Here is a 12,722-nt window from a genome sequence, read left to right as displayed (position 1 = left end):
CATATCTTTATATGCACCCCATATATGAAAACCGAGCCCAAAATAGATTTTAATATATAAAATAAATTAAAAAAAAAATAAATAATAAGTTGAGGCGGGCCGCGTAGGACCTCACCTCAATTTTACGCGGGCCGTATCAAAGCCCATAGTTGGTTTCGGTGAAAATTAAGTTCAGGCGGGCCGCGTATGATCCCGTCTAAGTTCATGCGGGCCGCGAGCGACCTAGAATGTGGCGCAGCCCTGGGCCGCCACCTGGCCCAACACCCGGCAAGCCTACATAGTGACCCAGCTAAGCTACGCATTGACCGGAGGTCAACGCGGGCCGCGTAGGCCCTGTGCTCATGTTACGCGGGCCGCGAGAAAAACAGAATCAGGCCCTATAAATAGAAGGCAACGGGCCTTCAGTCCGATCGTTCATTTCTTTCTTTCAAATCTCCATTTCTGTAGTGGCGTTATTATACCCGGGCATTATACCCCCTAAAATAGCGAGGTTCTGCTACGATGTAAGTATTATAACCCTTGGAGACGTATTAGATACGCTGCCCGATTGATCTAGGGTTCCGTAACGGCTGTCGTGGTTCTGCCCGACGTAGTCGTTGGAATGCCGTCTCGGGGAGGGTATTACTAATGTTAAAATGGGTTATTATACTAACACACGTGCATTTGTGTAAATTATAGATATTCACCAGGAAACCCTAAAGGATAACCTAAAACAGCAATGTGAGTTGATCCACTTTTTGTAAACTTTTTTGTTACTGTTTTTACAAAACCTCACTTAATTAATATATACAAAGCAGTTATTGAGTATTTGTAAGAATACAATTATCGTGGGTATGTTGGGGTTTTGTATACAAAATTTGTTACCACCTAGCTAAGGAGTAACATTTCCACAAGTCAGGTCTGACGGTACCGACGGGTGATAATTGATATAACTTGGAAACAAATGTAATTGCGGGATGCGCCCTCAATACTGTTCACTGTGAAATAATTTTAAACTTGATTAAACTGGGATTCACTCACCAGTATTTCCCACTGACAAAATGTTTTTAAAACACATTTCAGGTAACAAAATGTGAAAGCCAATTAAAAGCCAGCTGGACAGCACTGAAGGCTTGGAAAAGTGGCAATAAAGTTACTTAAAAATAAAATAGATGTTTTTATTAAATAAATAGGATTTATTCCTATGAAATGTGTGTATTGAAAAACTTGGGTTTTACCCATATGTTTAATGTTATAAAACATGGTGGTTTACTCTGATTAAATATTTCCTAACTACAGTCCTGATGAAAATTTCCGCTGCTAAATTGGATAAATAAATGTGATACCACCGAAACTGGCTCACGGCCGCCCGTTCCCGGGAACTACGGATCGGGGGCTGTGACAGAAGGTGGTATCAGAGCTATGCCACTGATTCAGCCACAGAAGTGTTCTGCTGACATCAAAATTCAAAGTGTTAGGAAATAAATTACAGAAATACGTGCATAGTTGTATTTTCTTGCTATGTGTTATCTGACTATTTGTTAGTTTACAGTATGAGCGACCAAGGACCCTCTGACGCGTATTGTCAATTGTCTGGTTCGCCTAGGAGTGAAGGCACCTCCTCTTCTCAGCCTGCCCTCTCAGGGTACTCTGCTGATACGGAAGAAGGAATCTTTGTGTTTAAGGCTCAATCTGAAGAGCCATTTCCTCAGAAAAAGAGGGGATGGTTCAGTAGGGGAGCGCACGAGCGTAGGAAACGTATGAAAAAGTTGCAGGAACAGCGAGTGTTAGCCGCAGCAAAAAGAGAGACTGACGCTTATAATCAGGATATGCTCAATAGGGGTATCGCTAATATCCATATTTTAGCAACCACTGCTGCTGACCCAAACCTGGAACAAATGCTAGCACCCCAACCACCAAATTCTGACTAACCCATGGAAGTAGAAAACCCTGGAAATCAAATAGAAATGCCTGATTACAACCCGGAGGAGATACCTAGGGTACCTGCACCAAATCCCCTAGACCCAACCAACTACGACCCCTGGTGGGACGATGTTAGGGACTACGTGCAACAAAACCCAATACAGGAAAATGTGCCAATACCCAACTTAGGAGCCTACCCAGGGTTAGATCCTCAAGATCCCTATAACATTAGTGATGCATATGTTAGGGAAATTTTAGAGAATCCATACCCATACCAGGCCCCTATGCCTCCATATCAGGAATCCGCACCCCGTATTCCAAACCCAGTCCTAGAACCTGCACCCCCAATGAGTGCAGAAAATGTCCAAGAACTTAGGACCTTCGGTGAGGAAATTTTAGAAAGCAGTGAGAGAATGCGACAGGTGGGAGAACGCCTCGTATGGAAATACGACGAGCGTAATATGGATTTTTGGATGAATCCATATCAGTGAATGTGATGGCAGGAACGGTAGTAATAATAATAATAATATAATATAATATAATAATATATGTGTGTATGTGTTAGAAAAAAAAACACTACGGATGCCTACTATTAGTATTGTAGCTTTACATTTCAGTCGGTATTGTAATTTAAATTTCAGTACTGGTGTGTAATGATGCATACTATATAAATAGAGTAAAAGTCGCCATGCTCGACGTTTTTGACCAAAAAGTGCTTGTCATGTGATTGGCTATATTCAAATATTATTTGTGATATTAATATTTGGTAAATGTTTAAAATTCAGATGGCCGACGAGGGAAATCAAGATAATCTGAATAACGATAACCAGAGTAACATTAACATGGTTAACGAGAATCCGGACAACAATAACAATGGAAACCAAATGGATAATAGTGCCGTTCAACACATAGTGGCACAAGGAATTATAGATGCAATGCCATTTATTATTCAAACGGTTCAAGAAGCAAATAATAAAAGTAAGCATAGCAGTAAACGACCAAGTGAACCGGAACACAACGTGAACAATGGACTCGTATTTCAAGCGCCCATTCCCAAAAGAAAAAGAACCATACCATATGGTTGTTTTTACAAAGAATTCTGGTCCTATAAACCAATAGAATTCTCGTGCAATGAAGGACCCATTGCAGCCCTCCGCTGGATAGAGAAAACTGAGGCTGTTCTGAAAATAAGCAAATGTGCTGAAGAAGATAAGATAATGTTTGCTTCAAATCTGTTTAAAAACGCAGCATTAGAATGGTGGAACACTATCCTCCAGTCAAGAGGAAGTGATAGAATTTATAGCATGGAATGGGAGGAGTTCAAAAATATGGTAGAAAGGAAATTCTGCCCTCCCAATGAAAAGGAACAGATAGCCAATAAGTTCCTGAATCTTAGAATGACCGGGGTAGACAGTAAGGGTTACACTACCACATTCTTTGAATATGCTAGGATAGTACCAAACCTTACATCACCTGAACCAGTGTTAATCTCCCGTTATATCTGGGGATTAATTGGAGAGATTAGACATGTAGTCAAGGCAGCTAGACCCTAAACTATAGAAGAAGCTGTAGAACTAGCCAATACCTTGACAGATGAGTTAATCCGTACTAGAGAAGAAGACCAGAGGAGAAACCTAACCCAAAGGCTTACTCAAGAATTCCGTTCTGGGAATTCCAACCGTAGGAATATAGGTTCTACCTCTGCACCATACTGCAAAAACTGCAAGAAGAAGCATTCTGGAAAATGCTCCACTTACTGTAATTACTGTAAGACGCCAGGACACAAGGAAGAAAATTGCAGGAGAAAAACTAGTAATGGAATGTGCTACAACTGTGGAGAAAAAGGTCATATTAAGACAAACTGTCCAAAATTGGCTCCAGCTGCAAACAACAAGAATACTAAAAATGCTAGAGCATTTGTTCTAACGGTAGATGAAGCCAAGATGATTCTGGACGTCATTGCTGGTACGTTTTTAGTTAATGATATTTCTGCTAAAGTATTATTTGACTCTGGTGCAAACCAAAGTTTTATTAATACTTCATTTTGCAAACTCCTAAATCAATCATTAACTAAACTACCACAAGAATGTCTAGTAGAAACCGCAAATGGAGAAACCGTTAGGATTTTTTAAATCTTGCAATGAGCAAGAATAGAGATTTTTAATCAGAAATTTATTGCAAACCTTTACCCAATGAATCTGGTAGGATTTGATGTCGTGTTAGGAATGGATTGGTTAATAGCCAATAAAGCCAATATCTTATGTGATCAAAAGTAAATTCAGGTAAAATCACCAAGAGGTGAAAAGATCACAATTAAAGGAGATAAACCATCTAGATCCACTAAATTCATCTCTGTGATGAAAACTGCGAGTTATATAAGGAAATGATCTATAGTGTATTTGATTTCTATAATCACTAACACTAAAGGAAAAGAATTAAAAGACATTCCAGTAGTGTCTCAGTTTTCAGATATCTTTCCAGAAGAATTACCAGGACTATCGCCAGACAGGGAAGTTGAATTCAGAATTCACCTGCTACCAGGAACAGCACCAATTGCCAAAGCATCTTACCGTTTGGCACCCGCGGAAATGCAAGAACTGAAGAAACAACTAGACGAATTGTTGGAGAAAGGATTCATACAGCCAAGCTCATCGCCATGGGGAGCGCCGATTTTATTTGTTAAAAAGAAGGACGGATCAATGCGTATGTGCATTGACTACCGTGAATTGAACAAAGTCACGATTAAGAATCGGTATCCATTACCGAGGATCGATGATTTGTTTGATCAACTTCAAGGAGCTCGATTTTTCTCTAAAATTGATTTAAGATCAGGATATCATCAATTAAAGGTACAGGAAGAGGATATTCCTAAAACCGCATTCCGAACAAGGTATGGTCATTATGAATTTACTGTCATGCCATTTGGTTTAACCAATTCCCCAGCCGCATTCATGGACATGATGAACCGAATATGTAAACCATATTTGGATAAATTCATAATTGTCTTCATAGATGATATTCTAATTTACTCTAAAAGTAAAGAGGAGCATGCAAAGCACTTGCATTTACTCTTAAGTTTATTGAGAAAGGAAAAGCTTTATGCTAAATGTTCAAAGTGTGAATTTTGGTTAGAACAGGTACAATTTCTCGGACATTTAGTTAATCATGAAGGAATTCATGTAGATCCAACAAAGATCGAGGCAATTACCAGATGGAAAACCCCTGAGTCACCAACTGAGGTTAGAAGTTTCTTAGGATTGGCCGGTTATTATAGAAGATTTATCCGAGATTTTTCTAGAATAGCCATTCCTTTAACTAAGTTAACCTGTAAATCTGTTAAGTTTGAATGGGGACCAAAACAAGAAGAAGCTTTTAGAATCCTTAAGCAAAGATTAACCCATACACCCATACTAGCGTTACCAGAAGGAACTGAAGACTTTGTAGTCTTTTGTGATGCTTCTAAGTTAGGTTATGGATGTGTATTAATGCAATGTCAAAAGGTTATAGCTTATGCCTCTAGACAGCTTAAGAGTCATGAAGAAAATTATTCAACCCATGATTTGGAATTAGGAGCCATAATTTTTGCCCTTAAAATTTGGAGACATTATCTTTATGGTAGTAAGTTTACCATATTCACAGATCATAAGAGCTTAAGGTATGTTTTTGGGCAAAAAGAACTGAATATGAGACAAAGACGCTGGATGGAGTTACTTAGTGATTATGATTGTGATATCCAGTATCACGCAGGAAAAGCAAATGTGGTAGCTGATGCTTTAAGTCGGAAGTATCACGAAAAGCCAAAAAGGGTACGTTCTCTTAAATTAAATCTACAAGTAGATTTAAATGATCAGATTAGAAAAGCACAAGAATCAGTAATCAAGGAGGATACTGAAAAATTAAAAGGAATGATTAAGGAATTAGAACAAGGAACAGATGGAATTTGGAGGTTCCATAAAAAGAGAATGTGGATACCTAAATTAGGAAATTTACGTCACCATATCTTAGAAGAAGCCCATAAATCTAAATATACGATGCATCCAGGAAATGATAAAATGTACCAGGATTTAAGGAAAAATTTCTGGTGGATAGGAATGAAAAAGGATGTAGCAGCCTATGTTTCTAAATGTCTAACTTGCTCACAAGTTAAAGCTGAACATCAGAAACCCTCAGGTTTGTTACAACAATTAGAAATGCCAGTTTGGAAATGGGAATTGATAACCATGGATTTTGTTACCAAATTACCCAAAACAAGAAAAGGTAATGATACAATCTGGGTGATTGTAGATAGGCTAACCAAGTCAGCTCATTTCCTACCAATGAAGGAAACCTTTAGTATGGAACAATTAGCCAAATTATATGTAAATGAAATTGTTTCATTACATGGAATTCCTTTATCAATTGTTTCTGATAGGGATAGCCGTTTTACTTCTCATTTTTGGTCAAGTTTCCAAAAAGCAATGGGAACCAAGTTGAACTTAAACACAGCTTATCATCCTCAAACAGACGGGCAAAGTGAAAGGACAATCCAGACGACGGAAGACATGCTTAGAGCTTGTGTAATTGATTTCGGAGGTAATTGGGACGAACACTTACCTTTAATAGAATTTTCTTATAATAACAGTTATCACACAAGTATCAATGCTGCACCATTCGAAGCACTTTATGGACGAAAGTGCAGAACCCCAGTCTGTTGGGCAGAAATTGGGGAAAAACAACTATCTGGACCCGAGATAGTACAAGAAACAACTGATAAAATCATTCAAGTCAAGGAACGACTGAAAGCAGCGCGTGATCGACAAAAGAGCTACGCTGATAATAGACGCAAACCATTAGAATTTCAAGTAGGAGATAAAGTATTGTTAAAAGTCTCTCCCTGGAAAGGAGTGGTAAGATTCATCAAAAGAGGAAAGTTAAGTCCCAGGTATATTGGACCTTTCAAGATTCTTAAAAGAGTAGGACCTGTAGCCTATCAGCTACAACTGCCAGAGGAAATGGCAGGAATACATGATGTATTTCATGTATCTAATCTCAAAAAGTGTTTAGCCGATGAATCACTCTTAGTACCTCTTAAAGATATAGAAGTAAATGAACAACTCAAATTTGTAGAGAGACCTCTACAGATTGAAGATAGGAAAATTAAGAATCTCAAGCATAAGAGATTAGTTCTGGTCAAAGTGAAATGGGACTCCAAAAGAGGACCTGAGTACACATGGGAGCTTGAATCAGAAATGCAAAAGAAATATCCACACTTGTTCCAGTAGATCTCGAGGACGAGCTCAAAAACAAGGCGGGGAGGATATAACAACCCTCGGTAAAACCGACACCCTCATAATAATTTTGACACCCTAATATATCTTAAAATGTCTCAACATATCTTTATATGCACCCCATATATGAAAACCGAGCCCAAAATAGATTATAATATATAAAATAAATTAAAAACAATAAATAATAAGTTGAGGCGGGCCGCGTAGGACCTCACCTCAATTTTTCGCGGGCCATATCAAAGCCCATAGTTGGTTTCGGTGAAACTTAAGTTCAGGCGGGCCGCGTATGATCCCGTCTAAGTTCATGCGGGCCGCGAGCGACCTAGAATGTGGCGCAGCCCTGGGCCGCCACCTGGCCCAACACCCGGCAAGCCTACATAGTGACCCAGCTAAGCTACGCATTGACCGGAGGTCAACGCGGGCCGCGTAGGCCCTGTGCTCATGTTACGCGGGCCGCGAGAAAGACAGAATCAGGCCCTATAAATAGAAGGCAACGGGCCTTCAGTCCGATCATTCATTTCTTTCTTTCAAATCTCCATTTCTGTAGTGGCGTTATTATACCCGGGCATTATACCCCCTAAAATAGCGAGGTTCTACTACGATGTAAGTATTATAACCCCTGGAGACGTATTAGATACGCTGCCCGATTGATCTAGGGTTCCGTAACGGCTGTCGTGGTTCTGCCCGACGTAGTCGTTGGAATGCCGTCTCGGGGAGGGTATTACTAATGTTAAAATGGGTTATTATACTAACACACGTGCATTTGTGTAAATTATAGATATTCACCAGGAAACCCTAAAGGATAACCTAAAACAGCAATGTGAGTTGATCCACTTTTTGTAAACTTTTTTGTTACTGTTTTTACAAAACCTCACTTAATTAATATATACAAAGCAGTTATTAAGTATTTGTAAGAATACAATTATCGTGGCTATGTTGGGGTTTTGTGTACAAAATTTGTTACCACCTAGTTAAGGAGTAACATTTCCACAAGTCAGGTCTGACGGTACCGACGGGTGATAATTGATATAACTTGGAAACAAATGTAATTGCGGGATGCGCCCTCAATACTGTTCACTGTGAAATAATTTTAAACTTGATTAAACTGGGATTCACTCACCAGTATTTCCCACTGACAAAATGTTTTTAAAACGCGTTTCAGGTAACAAAATGTGAAAGCCAATTAAAAGCCAGCTGGACAGCACTGAAGGCTTGGAAAAGTGGCAATAAAGTTACTTAAAAATAAAATAGATGTTTTTATTAAATAAATAGGATTTATTCCTATGAAATGTGTGTATTGAAAAACTTGGGTTTTACCCATATGTTTAATGTTATAAAACATGGTGGTTTACTCTGATTAAATATTTCCTAACTACGGTCCTGATGAAAATTTCCGCTGCTAAATTGGATAAATAAATGTGATACCACCGAAACTGGCTCACGGCCGCCCGTTCCCGGGAACTAGGGATCGGGGGCTGTGACAATCAACCCCGAAAAACTCAATGGGCATGTGCACAAGACCATAGTCATGAGTTCTCTAGTTGGTTCAAAGATAAAGCAATTAGTAATTCCGGATCATATTTTTTGGCTTGCTAAGGGACCTAGTTCTACATCCAGGAGATACAAGGGGTATTATGCCAACGGATATAGGTTTTCTACCAAATCACGAGATGATAAATGTCTAACTCAAAATAACCTTTGATGGATGTAATTCAAAAGTCAACAAACTGAACATCACAGTTTGACTCTTTCAATCAAACTAGCCATGACTCAAAACTTCATAACCTGTACAAATGCTTTTAATTCATGATTTGACACCAACCCATTTGACCATGTTTTTATTGCTACATTTAACTTCAGGATACGAGAGAAATGGGGAATGTTAGAGATTGGATGTATAAACCTAGGCGGTTACCTGAGTTTGAAGCTGGAGTTGTTGAATTCCTTAATTCTTCGTTTGCTAAGGCAGGAGGAAGTAGTCAAATTTGTTGTCCATGTAAAAAGTGTATGAACCGTTATTGGTATCGACGAGACGAAGTATTCGATCATTTAAAAGGATACGGATTTGTAGAAAACTACTATGTATGGGTTTTCCATGGAGAAAGCCCTTCGCAAAGAAGAATTGAAACCGCCATCGATGCTAATGAAGTTGGCATGCATGAGAATTTTGATGAATTATTGCATGATAGGTTTAGAGATACTGCAGAGAAGACAAGTACTATACGAGAAGGCTTAAATGAAGAGGCAAAAAAGTTCTATAAGTTGGTTGAAGATGGAGGTCAAGAGTTGTACCCTGGGTGTAAAAAGTTTTCGAAGCTATCTGCCATCATCAGGATTTGTCTCTACAAGATGCTTCACAAGCTTAGTAATGTGGCGTTTGATGATCTCCTGCTACTTTTACAAGAGATGATTCCAGAGGCAAAACTTCCTGCTAGTTTTACGCAAGCTAAAAAAGTAGGGCTTGATTAAAAGAAGATTCCTGCATGTCCGAATGATTGTATGATATATTGGAAAGAGTATGAACATGCTGATAAGTGCCACATTTGCCACACATCTAAGTGGAAACCACTGAATGATAAACAAGGCATCAAGGATAATCATGAACATTATTCAAAGGTTCCGGCTAAAGTGGTGTGGCATTTTCCTTTAAAACCAAGGCTTCAAAGACTTTTCATGTGTTCAGAAACAACTAAATATATGACATGGCATGATGAAGGGCGCCCAAAAGATGGAAATATACGACGTCCTGCAGATGGAGAAAGCTGGAAGGAATTTGATTCTTTGTATCCTCACTTTGCTAAAGAAACGAGAAATGTGAGGTTAGGGTTGTCAAGTGATGGATTTAACCCATTTCGAACAGCGAGCGTTTCTCATAGCACTTGGCCTGTGGTATTGATTAACTACAATTTGCCTCCATGGATGTCACTAAAACCAGAATATTTTATGTTGTCTTTGTTAATTCCTGGACCCGAGTCACCGGGTAATAACATAGATGTTTATTTACAACCTTTAATTGATGAGCTTAAAGAATTGTGGGATGATGGATTGGAGACATATGATAAATCTAAAGATGAAACATTTAAAATGTATGCAGCCTTAACATGGACCATTAGTGATTTTCCAAGTTATTCCATGTTGTCGGGGTGGAAAACAAAGGGAAAATTTGCATGCCCATGTTGTAACTATGAGACTAGTTCACTTTACTTGAAGCATAGTATGAAAACATGCTATATGGATCACCGCAGATTTTTAAACGCTCAACACCCATGGCGACGCAATAAGAGTGCTTTCAATGGCAAGATTGAGAAAAGGCTTTCTCCAACACCCCTATCAGGTGACGAAGCTTTGAGTGAGTTGTCTAGTTTTGAAAATATTTTTGGAAAGACTCAAAAGAAGAAAAATGATAGCACTTGTCCATGGAAGAAAAGGTCAATATTTTTTTACTTGCCTTATTGGAAATTTATTAAGTGTCGACATAATCTTGATGTGATGCACATTGAAAAAAAAATATATGTGATAACGTGATAGGGACTTTGTTGGATATTAGTGGGAAGTCAAAGGATCACCCAAAAGCTCGATTTGACCTTTTAGAACTCGGCATCAAAGAACGGCTACAACCAAAACTTTCAAATGACAGTAAGCATGTTATCATGGAGAGCGCATGTTTTTCAATGTCTTCAAAGGAGAAAGGTATATTTTGCCGTGTTCTGAAGGAAACAAAATTACCTTATGGATGTGCATCAAATATTGCACGGTGTGTCCACTCTTCAGGAACAAAATTTTCGGGTTATAAGAGTCATGATGCCCACATCTTTTTGCATTACTTGCTTCAAGTTGCAGTTAGAAAATCATTACCAAAGCATGTTGCTATCCCTCTAATTAGGTTAGGTGTCTTTTTCTAGAGTTTATGCAGCAAGGTAATTAAGCCTGAGGACCTTGACCGATTACAAAAAGAAATTACAGAAACGTTGTGTGAATTTGAGAAAATATTCTTGCCAAGCTTTTTTGACATAATGGTGCATTTACCTATCCATTTAGTAAATGAAGTTCGGCTTGGAGGACCTGTTCAGTATAGATGGATGTTTCCCGTGGAGAGATACCTATGTAAGTTGAAGTCATATGTTCGTAACAAAGGCCAACCAGAGGGTTCCATAGCTGAAGGGTATTTAATTGAAGAATGTTTGACTATTTGCTCACGTTATATGGATGGAGAAAATCCAAGACTGAATAAGGGTGCGGAAGACGTTGATGAGCTAGATGAAGAAAAAGAATTGGGTGGACCAGTAGTATTTCTGAATGGCGGCCATCCTTTGGGGGGTAAAAAAAGAAGAAAAGGCAAGACTTTCACTTTAAAAGAGCATTTAAAGGAACAAGCACATCCTTATGCGTTATTTAATTCTGATTGTGCAGAAGTTAATGATTATATCACGTAAGTAAACAATTCATAACTTTTATATGCTTCATATAATATATTTTAATGTCGTGTATTTCATATTCATGTTATATTGTCTAAATGATGATGCAGTGAGCATGAAGCTCATATTGACAATCAACCCCGAAAAACTCAATGAGCACGTGCACAAGACCATAGTCATGAGTTCTCCGGTTGGTTCAAAGATAAAGTAATTAGTAATAATGTTCCAGATCATATTTTTTGGCTTGCTAAGGGACCTAGTTCTACGTCCAGGAGATACAAGGGGTATTATGCCAACGGATATAGGTTTTCTACCAAATCACGAGATGATAAATGTCAAACTCAAAATAGCGGTGTTTCAATTACAGCTTTAACTCCTAACTTTGCGAGTTCTCGAGACAAAAGTCCAACCGTTGAGAATGTTGACTACTATGGTAGAATTTTGGATATAATTGAACTTGATTACTGGTCCCAGTTCAGAGTTGTGTTATTTCATTGTGAGTGGTACCAAGTTGAGAAAGATGATTATGGCTTAACATGCGTTAATATGAAGAAGCTTTGCTATTCAGATGATCCTTTTGTCATGCCTTCACAAGTGAAACAAGTGTTCTATATACCGGATCCTATAGTAAATGGGTTGCATTATGTTGTCGATACGGTTCCAAGGGAAGTATATGACTTTGATGAAGAAAGTAATGAAACTGATGATGGGTCTTATTGGTGTGAGCCTAATGAAGATAGGTTGGGTTATTACACACAAGCCAGTGTGCAAGAGACCCGTTTGTCAAGAGAAGATATCCCTCCTCTTATGGTTGACGTAAGTACAAAATTGGATGCCACGGATGTTATTGATAGTGAGAATGCTGATGATTCTGATCATTATGATGATACATTATGGGATTGGATGCACCCAGATGAAGATGATGACAATTGAGTTATTAAGGTAAAAAAAAAATAATGTCTCTAGTTCAGCCCAATCCTACCTAGTTCTTTTCAAACTTAAAATCACATGTTTTGACTGTTTGTAAACTTTATGTATATCCGGTTATGCTTTGACTTAAAATGATAACTTCTACCCAATCCATCTGACATGTTTCCAAAACAAAATAAGATTCGTTTATTTTTTTTAAATTATGCAT

General features: G+C 38.4%; 1 protein-coding gene across 1 annotated transcript; it reads left to right on the top strand.

Annotated features, from left to right (window-relative positions):
• Nucleotides 1–9,866: 9,866 nt before the first annotated feature.
• LOC118482611 lies at nt 9,867–12,517 on the top strand. The gene is made up of 6 exons (XM_035978171.1): nt 9,867–10,597; nt 10,717–10,859; nt 11,208–11,452; nt 11,580–11,598; nt 11,695–11,791; nt 11,857–12,517. The coding sequence occupies exons 1-6, from the start codon at nt 9,867–9,869 to the stop codon at nt 12,515–12,517; spliced, it is 1,896 nt and encodes a 631-aa protein (XP_035834064.1).
• The last annotated feature ends 205 nt before the right edge of the window (nt 12,518–12,722 follow it).

Source organism: Helianthus annuus, chromosome 10, assembly GCF_002127325.2.
Source record: "Helianthus annuus cultivar XRQ/B chromosome 10, HanXRQr2.0-SUNRISE, whole genome shotgun sequence".
NCBI lineage: Eukaryota > Viridiplantae > Streptophyta > Magnoliopsida > Asterales > Asteraceae > Helianthus > Helianthus annuus.
The sequence above is the reverse complement of the archived record's forward strand: the minus strand, read 5'-3'. Positions and strand labels throughout refer to the sequence as shown.